Consider the following 16,283-nt stretch of genomic DNA (forward strand, 5'->3'; position numbering starts at 1 on the left):
TCCTCAAACTCTGCTGCTTCATTGGCTGTGTGTGTGTGTGTGTGTGTGTGTGTGTGTGTGTGTGGATGTGTGTGTGTCACAAGCCCATGTGTGCGACGGAAGCTTATTACCCAGAATTCATTCTGTTTTGTTACATGAGGTCTCAGGAAGAAAGAAAAAAAAAAGCAGGAGAGGGCAGAAACAGAAAGTGAGAGGCGCACGCACGAACCGACAGAAGAACCCCAGAGGATTATGGGTAGTCACACTAACCTGCAGAAGTGCGGACATATCATGACTCCTGTCTGTACTGTGCGTTTTGTATTTGTAAGTTATATTTGTTCCTTCAAGATATTGTTGTTGAAAGTTTTTATTTCCCCTGACATTCATCACATATCTGTTTTACACACACCCTCCACACACTTAGTCACACACACACACATACACACACACACACACACACACACACACACACACACAAACACACACACACTCTCTCTCTCTCTCACCCCTGGTGTTACTCATCCTGCCTGCTCACAGCTCTCTCTCAAGTGTTGATTACAACCGCTACACTGCTGCGAGCAAAAAGTGTGTGTGCATGTTATTGTGTGTGTGTGTGTGTGTGTGTGTGTGTGCGCGTGCAACACAGCATTAGAATAAACTGCCCTTTAGCTCGTGTTGTAAATAAAGTTTGCGTGTCCGTGTTTGTGCGTCGCTGCGTCTTCGTGCTGAACATTGCGACTCTTGCAGCTTCGTGTTTTCACGTCTGTCGCTGGTTTTTTAAGCAGTTCTCACTTCGTCGCTCAGACAGACAAACTTCACACCTTCTCCCTCCTGCGCCACGACGACTCGCACATTTACACACCCTCAGAATAGAGGCCTGTTACTAGGAAGATTTGAAGTGTTGTTGGCGTATCTGGGTAGATCGGTCTGGATTCATGTTTTTACTGGTAGCGATTATGTTGCTGAAGACAGAGAAGACCAGGCCTCATGTGGCTGTTTGGAGAGAAATGCACCTTTAACTGTTCATTTAAAGACCTTGTTAACGTCCATGATGTTTTTATATAATACAAGACATATGATGAGTGACATATTCTAGTGTTTCCACCTTGAACGGCAGTGAACCAATCACAGTCTCATAAACACGGATTCAGGGTTTCATATGTCACAAACCTCAGGAACCAATCCTGTCGGCTTGTGGAGATGAAGGGGCGGGGCTAAATACAACTGACACCTCGTCAGTACAGAGAGAGAGAGCGTTAGCATTAGCACATCTGCTAATACTGTCTCAGCCACTGCCAGTTACAAGCTAACAAACAACATAAACAAGTAAGAAGATGCTAACTGCGCTAACGGTTCTGACCCGTCTGCTAATCTCTGGTTCTGGTCTCAGACTCCTCCTCTGAGTCTGGGTCTGACTGAGGCTCAAACATGTGGCTGAGTCTCTCTGATGTTTCCTCCTCTCACCATCTTGATGCTCTCTGCTCTTTCACCTGTCCACCTGGAGCCAGCAGGTGGTGGGCGGGGCTCAAGGCCTGATCCAGGTTTATCAATCAGGAAGTCAGAGGAGATGAAAACCTTGTTAAACTAAATATGAATCATAGCAGAGGATTTGTACCGAGGTTAAAACACGTCTGGAGGAATTTTCAGTCAAATCAGTTTAAAAAATGTTAAATTAATGACGATTAAGATGGTTTGTGTTTCATCTAGCTCGGCTCGTTCGATGCTTTAAAAGGAATATTTTTGGCTATTTTTAAGATAACATCACGGAGGGTTTCTTTATTCTGTTTCAATATAAAACTTAAAGTGAGGATTTTTCTCCTTATTGTCAGATAAATGATCATGAACTGAACTTCTTATCCAGCTTAACGTCAAAGCAGAACAGGAGCTGCCTGTTAAACCCTGTCTTTTCTCTTTGTTAAATCAATAAAGTTTTTTTTTTTTACTACCTGTTTGAACTTTTCAGTGTGGTGATATATATATTTATATTTTTTTCTAAAATCCAAGTTGTTCTTCAAATAAAATTCAGCTGCGATGTGAATACGCCAGATCGTGTGCAGGTTGGACGCAGGATAATAAAGAGCCCTCAGGGAACCATGCACACACAAAAGAGAGAGGCCAGTGTCTGGAGGTTGGGTGCCGTGCTCAAGGGCATGTGAGCAGAAGTTATTGAGGACAGGGCTGCTGTGTGAGTGTGTCATCAGTCTGCCGCTCTGATCCCTTGTATTTTCACGGCGACTCAGAGGTGATCCTGTATTCACAGCCCGAGTCCCGAGCCCCATCGCTCTGATTGATCTGATGATGAAAAGATCCTTCAATCTAGAGACACACAAATACATATTCAATGCCTGACAGAGCGTGCACACACACACACACACACACACACACACACACACACACACACACACACCCCCCAGTGTGGAGTGAGGAACAAACACACCTACACACACAGATGCTCTCAGAAGGTTTTGAGTATAAAAGGCCGGCGGACTCGTCTCTCTTCAGGGCAAATCACATCCACCAGCCTGAGTCATAACGTTTGATTCAATAGACTTTCGGTTTCATTCGTTTCCTAAAATGTTGGATTTTCTCCCGATGGCGACGAATTTCCTTAAACTTTAATTTAAAGGGACGACGCTTCAGGTCAAACGCTCACGCTGAAACTTCTCATTTAACAGCCGGTTAAAACAAAGACAAGCCCCACATCAATGATGAGAAACTGATGAGTAGTTCAGGGGAGACGGTTGTGACGAGTCTTATTCCCTCCAATCAGAAACATGCGTGAGTGACGACACCCGTACTGCACACGCTCAGTTTAGACCCCCCCCCCCCCTTCCCCTCCAGGAAGACAGGAAACACATTCAACATCTGCTGCTGCGTTCAATGAAGAAAGAAGCTTGTTTTGGAGGAATGAAAGTAAAAGCAGCTTTTATATTAATCAATCAAAACTTAGTTTCAATCACTGATTTTAAAATCAAAACAGTGTTTTTTCAACATTTTTTCAGAATACTTTGCTTATTCAGACAAAAAGCAAAAGTTAATTTAATGTGTTTTTAATATGTTTAACAACACTCATTAGTATTATTGGTAACGACATTACCTATAAGTAATACTCGTATTATTTTGATCTATAACAATCGACAGTATAAACAGCTGTTCCTCACCAGGACTCTGGTCTGTGAATTAGAAATCCTCCTGGAGTCGATGGATCAGGATGAGACGCGTGAACACAGTGACGTGTCGGCGGAGGCAGGTGGAGCGCAGACTGTCGGGGGGGAATCTGCTCTGGTCTTAAATAGAAGCTCAGATAACTTCTGAACAAGACGCAGCTGCGACTTCATAATGTCTTCCTAAGATTACTTTTTAATGTATTCTGAGAAGTAATGTTCCTGCAAGTTTGTATGTGTATGTGTGTATACGTGTATATGTGTGTGTGTGTGTGTGTGTGTGTGTGTGTGTGTTTTTCCATATTGTGAAAGCAACACAAACACACACACACATGTGCAAAAACACAAAACTAAGAATCATATTAAAGAACAAATCACTGGAGTACATGTGTTAATGGGAAATGAAGCAGATCACACACACATACACACACACACACACACACACACACACACACACACACACACTTACACCTGACTTTCATTGTTTTGTGTGACATCATTTTCATTGCTTTTTCACCTCCCCGTAACTAATTTAGGGGACATGTGTAAATTGTACCATCTTCTAATATTCTGCATGTGGGGCGTTTGGGGGACATCTGTAAATTGTAGTGTCTGACAAAAGTATGCATGTGGGGGGGTGGGAAGGGGGTGGGGCTCTTAGATGGGCTACTTCCCCCCAGAGTTTAGGACCTCCACTGCAGCCACTCTCTTCCCTGTTGCCATCTCGGATTCAACATGAGAACAATGGGACTTCAAAAGTTGGTTTTAAAGTTGAACACAGCATAATAACCCTGTCGCGTTTCGAGCGACGAGAGTGGCACATGTCCCTCAAACCGACACGCTTCAGTCAGTTAAAAGGGGGCACTGCATGACGCAGGATTTCAACAGTGCAACAAAGCCGCAACAACAGCCACAATGAGGCTACGCTGAAAGAGTGACAAGACATCAGAGCAAATTCAAAAGAAGACTTCACAGGAAAGTGCGAGGCGCTCTGTGGGTGGTTATCGGTCTCAGCGTGTGAATGAGAGAACGTTGGATTGCGGAGAACCAAAAAAAACAAAAAAAGAAAAAACAAAGAAAGAAGAATGACCTTAAAAGACAGGAAGGGGAAACTAAAAAAGAAAGGATGAAAGGACTGAGGACATGACAGACATTCAGACTCCAAAAAATGCTGACATGGAAACTCAAAGGGACGAGAACAAAACACAGCAGGACAGTTGGTTTTACATCGAGAAGCATGATAGGAACAGAGAAGGGAGAAAAAAAATAAAAAGGACAAAAGAATTATAAGATGTTCTGAGAAAAAGAGAGAGAACGCACAAAACAGAAGAGACCGAGAGACGTTCCTCTGAAGAAATGTGAGAACAAGAGGAGGCAGTTTTATCTGATCTGAGTTGAGTTTTATCCTCCGTTCAAGCCCTCTCTTCTCTAAAGTGTGATTACATGAGGGTTGACTCATGCCCCCCCCCCCGGAAAGATTTCAGTTCTCCTGCTCTGGAGCTTTGGAGGGAAACACAGGACTCAGAGTTTCCTTTTATTATCTGTGATTACAGCAAAGAAACATCTGGTACTTCAGCCGTTTACTGTACAGCTACAATTAACTTAAATTTCTTACAGGCTAAAAACGTATTCATGCAACTAAACCATCTCCTGATTGAATCTTAATTTGTTTTGTAGTTTGTGTTTCTTTCTTCTGTGTCTGAGAAAAGGGAAGTGCGGTAACAATGAGCCGCCTCGTTTAAACTGCACTTATAACAATGAATGAAAAAGTAGGGAACAAGGGCACCTGTTCATTTCACTACTAAACCCGGAGCTTTTCACCAGCAGAACTGGCCACTTTGTGATTGGTGCAATTGCTCTTGGCACTGTGGAAACGAGCTCCTTCAATTGTGAAAGCCTCCTTTACGCCGCACAGCGCAGAGATGAAAAGATGCCGTTCTGGTCGGAGAGCAGTAAAGAAGGCTTGAATGGGTCCGAGAGAAAGAGGGGCAGAGCGACGGGAGGAGAGAGAGGGAAACTGTGACTTCCTGAGTCCAAATCTCTGCACATGCTCATGACGCATCGAACAAACTATCCTCAGATGAAAAGGCGAGTTAATGCAAGTTAATGTTTGGAAACTGTCCTTGAAGGTGAATAATGTCCATCTCACATATCATTATGCTCAAGTTTCAGTTTCAGTCAAGTACAACTCAATCCACTTTTGTGCAGCATTTATTTCAACTTTTTCACTTGAGAAATGACGAAAAGCAAAAATACATTAGTTGTAAAGTGTGTTACGATGGTTGTAAAGGTATCGCAAGTGGCCGACAAATCATTTGCACAACATTTCAAACAAACGACAAAAGATAAAATAATGCTTTTAAATGTTTTAAAGCCTCTTTTTTTCCTATTTAGGCCGAGCATATATAACTCACCTGTTTACATTTTATTTATATAAGTTATGGAGAATTGAGGGCGTGGCCTCTTTGAGTCTCTGCTTCACACACACACCCCTCCTCTTTGCCCATTTTTGGATTAGCTGGGAGTTAGGGGGCGGAGTCTGACACTGCCAAGATGGCGACGGTGGAGCAGCTCACTCTGAGCTTTAAAACCGCTCTCGTCACAGAGGCTACGGCCATCTTTGTTTGCAGTCTATGATTAAGGCCTTTTGCAACAGTAAGTGTCTTTACAGCGAGTAAAATATGATCATTACTAAAAGAATTGATAAGAAAAACCAAAGCTGGAGGAAAACTACAGTTTCCTCAAACATTAGATCAAGGATTTGATTAAATAAAATCTTCCCTGAAAAGGAAAATCACTCAGATCTGGAAGGTAAAAGTGCTGCTGCCTCTCTCAGCTGCTGTCTTGTGGCTTCTGCAGACACATTAGTGTGGGAGAGCTGGATAAAATGGCCAGTGAACTGGATATAATTAGAGCAGTCACCTTTGTCCAGAAGGGAAATGAAGCAGGAACGTCCCAGAGGCCTAAATCCACTCTGCTGAAAAAGGTGGGATCATCTGTGATGAGGGTTGATACTGGATAAAAAAGCTGCACTTTTCACATGTGCTCCGGCGTCTCTGCATGTGCCAACGTTTTCGCTGTGGTCTGCGGAAGATAAGGATATATATCTCCGGTGGAGGATGGTTTGGCCGAGAGACACATGAGAGGAAAAACCTCAGAACATCATCCTCTGGTGCGCAGATGGAAATCGCTGCGTCATTTTTGGCGGCGTCAGACGGCTCCGGGCAGCAAAGGAAGAGGAGACGCAGCTTGGCGGATGGATGTGGAGTAGGTGACGGGAGAGCAGTGTGAAGCCGGGTGGTGACAGTGATTTGGCAGCGACTCTTGTACCATCTGATTATATCTCTTCCTGACTAACAGTCACCTCATTAACAGGAAGCTGGGAAGAGCATCACAGACTCCTAAAAGTGATGTTTCCATTTCTATACGACTAAACTGTAACAGCAAACACGTCGAGTTGGAAACAGAATCACTCGCTGGATCGTGTTCAGGGGAAAGGTTTTATTTTTTGAGGTAGCGGTGGGGTGGATGGCAGACGCACAAAAAACAAACCAGGGTTCAAATCTACAGCCCCGTCATGGTTTAGACCAAGCAGCTGAAACATGAAGCATCAACATGAAGAACCAGAAGCTGCAGTTCCTCTAACGACCACTAGAGTCTGGCTCCAACAGTGAGTCAGTCCCCATAGACTCCCATGTTAAAATGTCCAACTTTACAGCAGAAATAAACATGTTTACAGCCTGGTACAAAAACTGTTTTGGTCTCCTTCATGACACCTGTTTATATAACTCACCTGTTTATATAACTCACCTGTTTACATTTTATTAAGTACTACAGTTATGGAGGATTGAGGGCGTGGCCTCTTTGAGTGACAGGTGGGTGAGCATATGCTTGCCATAAAACGACTCTACACACACCCCTCCTCTTTGACTATGTTCAGATTAGTTGGGAGTTAGGGGGCGGAGTCAGACACTGCCAAGATGGTGACGGTGGAGCAGCTCACTCTGAGCTTCAGAAACCTGTGGATGACGTCACAGAGGCTGCGTCCATCTTTATTTACAGTCTGTGGTTTAAACCAGTGGATCAAAGACTTAAAGTGACACAAATTAGACCTCAGACCCCCTTTAATAACAGTTTTGTTGTAGAGATGTAAAGTGTTTAAGACCTACAACCAAATAGTCTGTCATTACGTTACTTATTATTCAGTCTCATTTCTTGTATGAATGGTGCTATACAAATAAAATTTACTTGTGGATGGAATTATAGTGAAAATAATAGATTCCCCTTCTTGCTGGGGTCCCCCAGGAGCCCCCTCATGGACCCCTGCGGGTCCCCGGACCCCACTTTGAGAACCACTGGTTTATACAGTTGCAGTTACGTTTCCGACAGAATGAATTTGCTGTTGCAGTTCAGTTGTAAAGAAACATCGTCTCTGGGACACAGGGTTGATTCGAGGCGTCTTCAGTGATTCTCTTTAACGGATCGACTGTGTTGTTTTTTTATTTATTGTCCCTCCAAAAGCTGATCTCTGAGCAGTTTGATTCTGCCGGTGTTTCACGCAGAAAAGGATGCACTCTCTTAACTGCATCTAAACTGCTTGGCTTGGCAGAACAGTGGAGCAGCGGTGTCAGCCAAATCAGAATATACCCAGCAGGTGAATTAAAAATCCATCTTTATGGGGCAACACATTAGCCAACACTCACATTACCATCCTTCACATAAAGATCTACTTTATAAGAAATGGGCGAGATGGGGGAGAGGAGAAGAAGGCGCTGGGTTGTAGTATATAACTCTCAGGTGGATTAAGTCTTTATAGAGTGCTGAATATTAGCCAACATTCACATTAGCATCTGCCTCCTGTAAAGAAGAGGGGAGGAGAGGAAACGCTAGAGGAGGAAGAAGAGCAGAAAAGACACTAAAAGGAAGATTTATGTGCAGCAGGTGAATTAAAAGTCTATCTTTATAGGGTAACATATTAGCCAACACTTACTTTATCATCCCTCACATAAAAATATGAATTTATAAGGAAGAGAGAAGAAGTGGGAGGAGGAGGAGAAGGGGTGAGGAGAGGAGATTAGACGAGGATGCAGTTGCACTTTGGAGAGGTAACGCTGAAGTTAAAAGCTGATATTTATAGAGACAAGGATCACAGCCTGTATTCACTTTTTTATGTTCGGTGAATATTGAGTTTAAGGCAATATTTTCAAGAGAGAGAAGAGAGGAAGGAATACAGAGGACGAGGGAGGGGTAGAGAGGAAGATGAAGGAGAGGAAAGAGGACAAAGATGAAGGAAATAGAGGGGGGGGTGGTGGCGAAATGTCAAGGGAGGGTGTCGACAGGCTCTGTGCAGCAAAGCAGTGTCGCCAACTTAAGAGAGAAAGACGACGCACAGAGGTCACACACACATGTCGGATGCTGGAGGAGAGAGGGAATAACCGCTCCGCCGAGACGAGTAGAAAGAGAAATTATTATCCAAATGAAAACAGGGCGAGTCGTTCAAAAGCCTTGAAGAGTGAGGAAGGAGTGAGGAGCAGAAGGATGGAGTGATGAGACCGAGGAGGTGGAGAGGGGGGGGACGGATGATGAAATCAATCATTATCAAGGCCGCGTCCTCGCCCGCACCTCCGGGCAAAAAAAAAAACCCCGGAGAGTTCATTTTAAGCTCGCCTCCTCGATCCGGTCGTCACAACATCGCTCTCGCAAATGCGTCGCGCTCGAGGAGGCGAATTCCTCCGAGCCGCCGAAGAGCTTCTGGGTGAAATGGCCTGAATCCTATTCAGAGCGACGGCGGCGGCGGCGAGGAGCAACAATGGGAGTGTGGAGCTGGTGGAGGAACGGAGGGTGATTCACAGGAATCTGCAGTTAAAACTCGTCAGAGGTTCAATCTGTGTCGGAGCCAGAAAATCAAACCTGTTAATGCACATCACGTCTTTTATCATTCACTTGGTTTTTTGTTTCTTTATTGGCTCTTTATCTGTTTGGAGTCACTTCAGGTTACAGCAGGGAGCTTGTAAAATTCATGAAGGTTTCTCCAAATACTACGAGTTCACGTGGAGAACAACCTGTTCAACTGTGAGAAATGCTGATGAGCTGAAAGCTGCAGAGTTTTAGAATTTAACACGGAGACGTCACAATTAATCTGATTGAAATGCCACAGTGATGATGAGGCCTGTGGGCGGGGCCTGAGCCCAGCTGTAGATGCTAACAGGAAGAGAAGGTGAACGCAGAAGGTGTGGAGAGTAACACACACCAACACACACACACACACACACACCAAAACACACACACACACACACCAACCCTGCCACTGGCCGGCAGGCTTGTGAACATCTGTCATACCTGCCTGCTCCAATCCCATCACACTCACACACACACACACACACACACACACACACACACACACACACACACCTGTCAACAGGGAGTTATTTCTACATGCGCAGTGAGAACACATCACATTCAAAATGTTCTGTGATTTGAGAGTCTTCAATCTGAAGTTTTGTCTGAGCAAAATTAAAGTTTGAAGAGTGTGTGTGTGCGTGTGTGTGTGTGGTGTGTGTGTGTGTGCGTGTGTGTGTGTGTGTGTGTACACAAGAGTGTATGTCGTCAGCCAGAAAAGTGTTTGTGAAAGCAAAGCGGGAGGGCTTCAGGTGGGCACGGCAGGGAGTCTGACACTGTGTGTGTGTGTGTGTGTGTGTGTGTGTGTGTGTGTGTGTGTGTGTGTGTCAAAGACAGAGCTGTTCATGATTTCTCCTGGTTATTTATCAGAGTTGTGACGTTCATGTCCACGACCGAACCACAGCGCTTCGACCAATCAGCATCCCGTGAGGGAGGAGCTACTGGCAGCTGTCTTAGGTGTGAAGACAGCGAGAAGGAAAGAGGTTAGCGTAGACGTTGCTATAGCGTCAGTTACATCACTAGTCTCTGGTCATTGAAAGAGGAGGAGATAAGAGCACTGACGGCCTTGTCTGATTGGTTGAAGTCACATGATGCACGGTGACAGATGATTCATCCAATCACCTGCCAACGAAGCCAACGTTCATCCAGTGAAGCCTTCGCAGACAAACCGGTTTAAAACTACTCGCTACATCAAAAGTCTTGTATTCATCCACTGTTGAAAATAGTCCCCAACGAGGCAACGTTTACTGCTGCTGGAGGAACACTTGCTAAAATCTACAACGTCCAGATGTTTGGAGAAATCGCTGAGCCTTTTAATAAATGAAGCTTCATCCTTATTACCATTTTAAAAAGTTTGTATTTGTTGGCAGTAATTAAACATGTTGAATAATGTGGATTTTACTCTTTAAAATGGAAGAGAAAGATGGAGAGAAGGTTTAGAGGAAGAGACTGATGGATGGAAAGTGAGAGTCTGTATTATTAACACGTCATTTTCACCTGCTGATTACCACATAAACAACACACACACACACACACACACACACACACACACACACACACACACACACACACACACACACCACATAATTCCCTCTCCGATCAAATTAAAGCACCTGCCAACTTAACCCTCCAAAGTTTTGACGTAACTTACTTCTCACAAAAGCAACTACAGCCTCAAGATGCACACACACACACACACACACACACGCAGACACACACACACACACACACAAGCTATATTTTCTTACAGACGAACAGCTCCTTCACCTTTTCATCCACTTCTCTGTTTGTCTTACTCCCTCCATCTCTTCTCCTCTCAGGAAAAGAAAAACACTGACAAAGGCCTTTGTCTCTTTTCTTTGCAGCACAGAAAGCTCTGGAGAGAAGTGGCTGAGCGAGAATGACAGACAGAAAGAGAGGGAATGTAAAAAGAAATAAAAAAAGAGGACGGCAGGGACACGGAGAGATGGGCAGAGCGAGGAGGGGAATAAGAAGAGGAGAGAAATGTGGTAGGTGAGAGGATAAAGACAGAAACAGTGACTGAAAGGACGAGAGACAGAATGTGAACAAGAGAGAAAAGGCTGATATGACCCAACAGCGTCTCTACGGCAACAGGTGTGCCACACCACACCTTCACAAAAACAACGGAGTTAGGTTGAGGAAAAGATGGCGGCTTGGGTTAAAATATTGGTACTTCTTTAAGGTCGGGGGACCTTTGTCGTCATGGTTACGATAACAAACACGCAGTTACGACTGTGGGACAGTCGTGGGTAAAAGAAACACTGACTGTTGGTTTCACATGAGAAACGTCTCATCACTTTCACCTGACTTCCTACTTCGTTCCTGTCAGTATAATAAAAATAATAATAATAATAATAATAACTTTATTTATATAGCATGTTTCTTAACAAAGTGCTTCACAATAAAAAAAAAGATCTGACAGTGAGTGAAAGTAAATAGTAAATACATTAAAAAAGAGGCAATAAACTAAGTAAAAATAATAATAAATAAAGCACATGTCGGGCATCACCGCAGGCTGAGACGAAAAAATGCGTTTTAAGAAACGATTTAAAGGAAGTTAAAGAGTTACAGCGGCTGATTTGGGTCAGGAGAAAGTTACTGGTCGTAACTATGGGTCGTAATAAGCTGCAATGAAAGCAAGAAGAAGAAGAAGAAGAAGAAGAGGAGAGGTCAAAAGAGGAAGAGTTAGTGAGGAAGAGGAAGAGGAAGAGAGGTGGAAGGAATGTTGTGGTGATGAGGAAAGAAAGAGGAAGTGAATAGCTGTGAAGTCCACAGAGAGGAGCTGTATTGAGGCCCAGGTTTCCTGCTGCGTTAGCTAATCCACACACACACACACTGTTTCAGACCGATCAGCTCCAGCACAGAGCTGCCCTCAGACAGGAAGTGAATCAAAGACCTGAGCAACACAAAGAAGAAGAAGAAGAAGAAGAATCAAACTCACTCACCTGCACATTTGGTCCTGGTGACCAGCGGCGGTCCCGGAGGCCCCGTCCCTCCCTCCCCGGGTCTGGACAGCAGCACCTTGATTTCGTACTCCACGTCTGGGTCCAGATGCCACAGCTTGTAGGTGGGGGCGTCGACCACGTGGGTTTCCGCCCAGTTCCCCGAAGTGGTGCGGTACTCCACCTCCTTCAGGATGATCGGCCCGTCGCCGATGATGCTGTTGGCGTTGGGCTTGATCCAAAGGTAGGTGGCGCCCACGGCGAGAAGTTCGGGCGGAGCGATGGGGGTGGGCGGAGCTGTGCAACGGAAAACAGAGTAGATGATTAAGTGAAGTTCTGACCTTTGTTCCTTTTTGTTTTTATAAAGATCAAAGAAGAAACTGCACCAACACCTGAGCTCGTCACTGCTGAGATACAAACCTGAACCCATCTTCCCCTGGAAACTATTTTAAAGTCCAATCAGTGCTGCCACACACACACACACACACACACAAACACACATACACACACTCACTCTTGCAGCACTCTTTAATCTCCAAAAGTAGCAGACACAATTTGAAATGCATCATTTTATTACGTGGCGTTTTATGTGCCACCCGCCTGCCAAGATATTGTCACCCCTCAGTTCATTTCCCCAACACAAATATCCATCAGCAACATGAAAGAAAGTTATGACTGTGTCACGTATCAATATCCGGTTTCACCAACATCTCACATTGTGCTCTGATACCCTCACGGACTCTCGGACGACCGCGTTGTGTGAAGGAATGTGTGATCTTGGAATTAGAGATGGAATCTTATTCATGCCGTCAGAGCCGCCGCCGCCGCTCTGTGATGTAAATGTGAAGTTAAAGCGGTTTGACGTCTGAATTGAAAACAGGCGCTAGAGGCTAAAAAAAGGAGACGTTTGAGAGAGTGAATTCCCCACCTGTAGCACTAATCCATCACTCTGTTGACATGTTGCTGACAGCTACTTTGCCACTAGACTTTCACATTATGCTACTTAAAAATAATGGCCTCTGTCAAGCCTAAAAGCATACGATGCTTTATTACTCCTTCCTGGGCTTTTCTTTTTTTCTTTTTTTCTTTGTGAGACACAAGCTTCTTTTCAAAATGAGATTTCAAAGATCCATATGAGAAGTGAGACCTCGATGAATTGATACACACAAAGGTAGAATATACAGCCCACGCACGGCTCAGACTTGGAGGTGGCGACTTACAAAAGCGATGCAGAGACGCAGCAACCTGGAACTGAAACACTCTCGAGCAACAGGAACAGGTGGAAGCAACCATGTTGACAGTGACATTGTTTTTCTTCCCTTTCCTGAAGGACATTAAAGGGGCTATATGTACATTTTCTCTGCTGCAGGACGTGGTTTCTTGCCCGCAGCGGAGTGATGGTGATCGTTGCTCGACAAGAGCTTCACTCATCAAGACAAGAGGTTATAATACGTCCTCTGAGCAGCGCTGCGTCCTGGAGGCTACAATGACTTGTTAGCTGGTTAGCATGCTAACTTCAGTAGAAGAAAAGACGTGATAGAGACGAGAGTTAACATCAGTGTCTCTTTCCACCTCTGGAGACAGATGTTTGTGAGTAAAAGAATGAAGATTGATGCTGAACTTCAAACGCTTCTTCTAGACTGGTAAGTAAATAGCTGCTAATGCTAACGTTAGCTATGTAGCAATGGCAAAACTTACAAATAGCTGCTTTAAACTCCTGCATCATCACTGTGGTAAGTACCACGGACAGCTCCTACATATCTGCCGGTCCCGGGATCAGCACCATAGACAGCGCCGTGCAGTCACACAGCAAACACATGAGGATGCTGCAGAGTTTGGACTCACTTATTGATCGTATTTGGTCTTTATCGCAGTGGAACATAATGTTCCTTTAGATCAATAAAGTTTGTAGCCTTGCTGTGACATAGAGGCTTCCACACAGATAAAATCATACCTGTTTGAGCCCCTTCACGTGCCCCCCCGCCTCCCTCCCCCACAGGAAAACTAAACAGCACAGAGAAAACATGGCTCCATATCGTTTTTAAATGTGCCAACTGCAGATGAAGATCTTTGTCTTATGTCATCCCTCCATCCCTCCCCTCTCCTCCCTCATTTCACCCCCTAGTTTCTGTCACGTTTGCAGGAATAACTGAACCCAAATGCAGACAACACAAAAAGGGTAGAGGTGGGAAAAAGGTCTTTTAACAAACAAAGGAAACGTACAAAACTGATGAAACTGCAGAGAAGTCAAACTCCTAAATGAACAGGAGCAGAACTGGAGAACATCTGGAAATCAACAGCAGCACAACGGTCGGACTGACGACGAGTGGGAGCACAGAGACTAAATACACACCTGGGAGGCGAGAGTGATTGAACACAGGTGTAACACACGGTCTGGGGCGGGGAAGACAATCAACAAGGAGGGAAACATGAGATAAAAGGCAGGAAGTAAAAACACACAAGGAACTCTACTACAAAATAAAACAGGAAATTAATCAAAAGTCCAAACATAAAGAGTCCATCAGGGCAAACCATGACAGTTTCACCTGTCTACTGTTAGGCATCAAGTATTTTATTGCCATGGTGGTCTGTTCAACTATTTATCACTTATGTTTATTAAGTTTGAACATTATACATTTCTTTTCTAGAGAGGTTTGGATTTATCTTCCTTCCCTCCCTCCCTCCCTCCCAACTCTCACCCATGAACTGACAGCCATCAGCGTTTATGACAACAATAATGATGGATATTAAAGAGAAAAAAGGCATACAATCTCATATAGTTGCATTTCAGGAAGAAAGGTCATTCACCCGAAGGTTCAAAAGATGGACCACAATCACTTCCAGTGTCTAGCAGTAAGAGACGGAGGTTAACCCGCTTCCTCCCATGATGCTTATCTGATGGAGAAGATGTTTGACTTGTAACATCGACACTGCATCTTTTCCCAAACTGAATTCCCTTCAGTGCAGTGTCGTCTCTATTTTCAATCATCCAGACGCCCTGATGTCACTCATTAATCACCAACATGCAAGTGAGCAAATGAGCTATTATCATCACAGACTCCGTAAACTGATTATGATGCTCAAAAAACAAAATGCCTGTGTGATTGTGCACATTAACTCCTCACTCCAAACAGTAAGCAACTAAAAGAGTCATTTTAAGGCTGAAGTCTGGGGTCTCTTAGTATTAATCTTTTCTTTTTTCTCTCTCTCTCTGTGGCAGGTGCTTTGTCAGTTGACAGCTGTGTTATGCCGGCTAAGAAAAATGGCTCCTTCTCTTCCCGCTGTCTAAAAGCAAAAGTCCTGATTTCACTGTGCAAGTTTTTTTTTTCTTACTTTCCTCAAGGACCCATTAGAATATGTATGGTGGCTGCAAGACCGATGAATCAACTGTCAGTCAGCACACACTCATCCATCTCAACTATATGCAGCCTGTGAGTAAGTGTGTGTGTGTGTGTGTGTGTTTGTGTGTTTGGAGGAGAGGGTAAAAAACAATAAGCATCTCTGTGTATATGTGAGAAAAAGGTGCCTGCATTTGAATGCATATAGACTCCAGTCAAAAGTAAATATCTTAATATTCATGAAACCTTTTGTTCTTCGCGACGGTTTGGAAAGAAAATTTAAAGAAATACGGAGAAAAATAAATGATGCTCATCATCCTGACACACACACACAAACAAACACACACACACACACACACACACACACACACACACACAGACAACAATTTTGTCAACAAAGGCTTCAGTCCGACTGTTTCATTTCATTTTGTGTGTCACATTTCCTAAATGGTTTCATCTCTGCCTTAATGAAAGAGCACTTCACTTCTTCCAGGCTGATTCACTGGAAGCGAAACGCTCTCATCCTGTCGCAATTTCCTTCCCTTGTTTTGAAACGAGCCGGATTTAATACACACAGATAAATAAAAGAAGATGCAGAAAAATCCCAAACACACAATTTGCAAAATGGTCAGCCGTGATGTGGCGTACACATGCCGCAGTAACAAGACAGAACACCCACACTTCCCTCCAACGGCGGCCTGTTAACTGTGTTTTACAACTGCTTTAACGGAGCCGACTCTTCATTACATCATTTATATTCAACAACTTCTCCTGATGTTGCTCCACAGGAAGAGAGAGCGGGATCGTTCAATTACTCCCTCCGTCTGTTTCCTCCCACCGTCGCTCCATTCCTCCCTCTGCCAGCTCGTTTACAGGGGAGAGTTACAGAGACCGCCCAGCGACACACAACCTGGCGCCCAGGATGACACCGAGGTGGGGGT

General features: G+C 44.2%; 1 protein-coding gene across 1 annotated transcript in view; it reads right to left on the reverse strand.

Annotated features, from left to right (window-relative positions):
- ptprt (protein tyrosine phosphatase receptor type T) overlaps window positions 1–16,283 on the reverse strand; it is a 314,644-nt gene that overhangs the window by 194,957 nt on the left and 103,404 nt on the right. The window contains exon 8 of the mRNA XM_087170691.1: window positions 12,008–12,301. Within this exon, the coding sequence (XP_087026817.1) occupies window positions 12,008–12,301 (294 nt within the window). The remainder of the gene's footprint in view (window positions 1–12,007; window positions 12,302–16,283) is intronic.

The sequence above is a fragment of the Seriola lalandi genome, unplaced genomic scaffold, assembly GCF_002814215.2.
Source record: "Seriola lalandi dorsalis isolate HSWRI2012SDOR001 ecotype SW California unplaced genomic scaffold, Sedor1 jcf7180002054957, whole genome shotgun sequence".
In the NCBI taxonomy this organism is placed as follows: domain Eukaryota; kingdom Metazoa; phylum Chordata; class Actinopteri; order Carangiformes; family Carangidae; genus Seriola; species Seriola lalandi.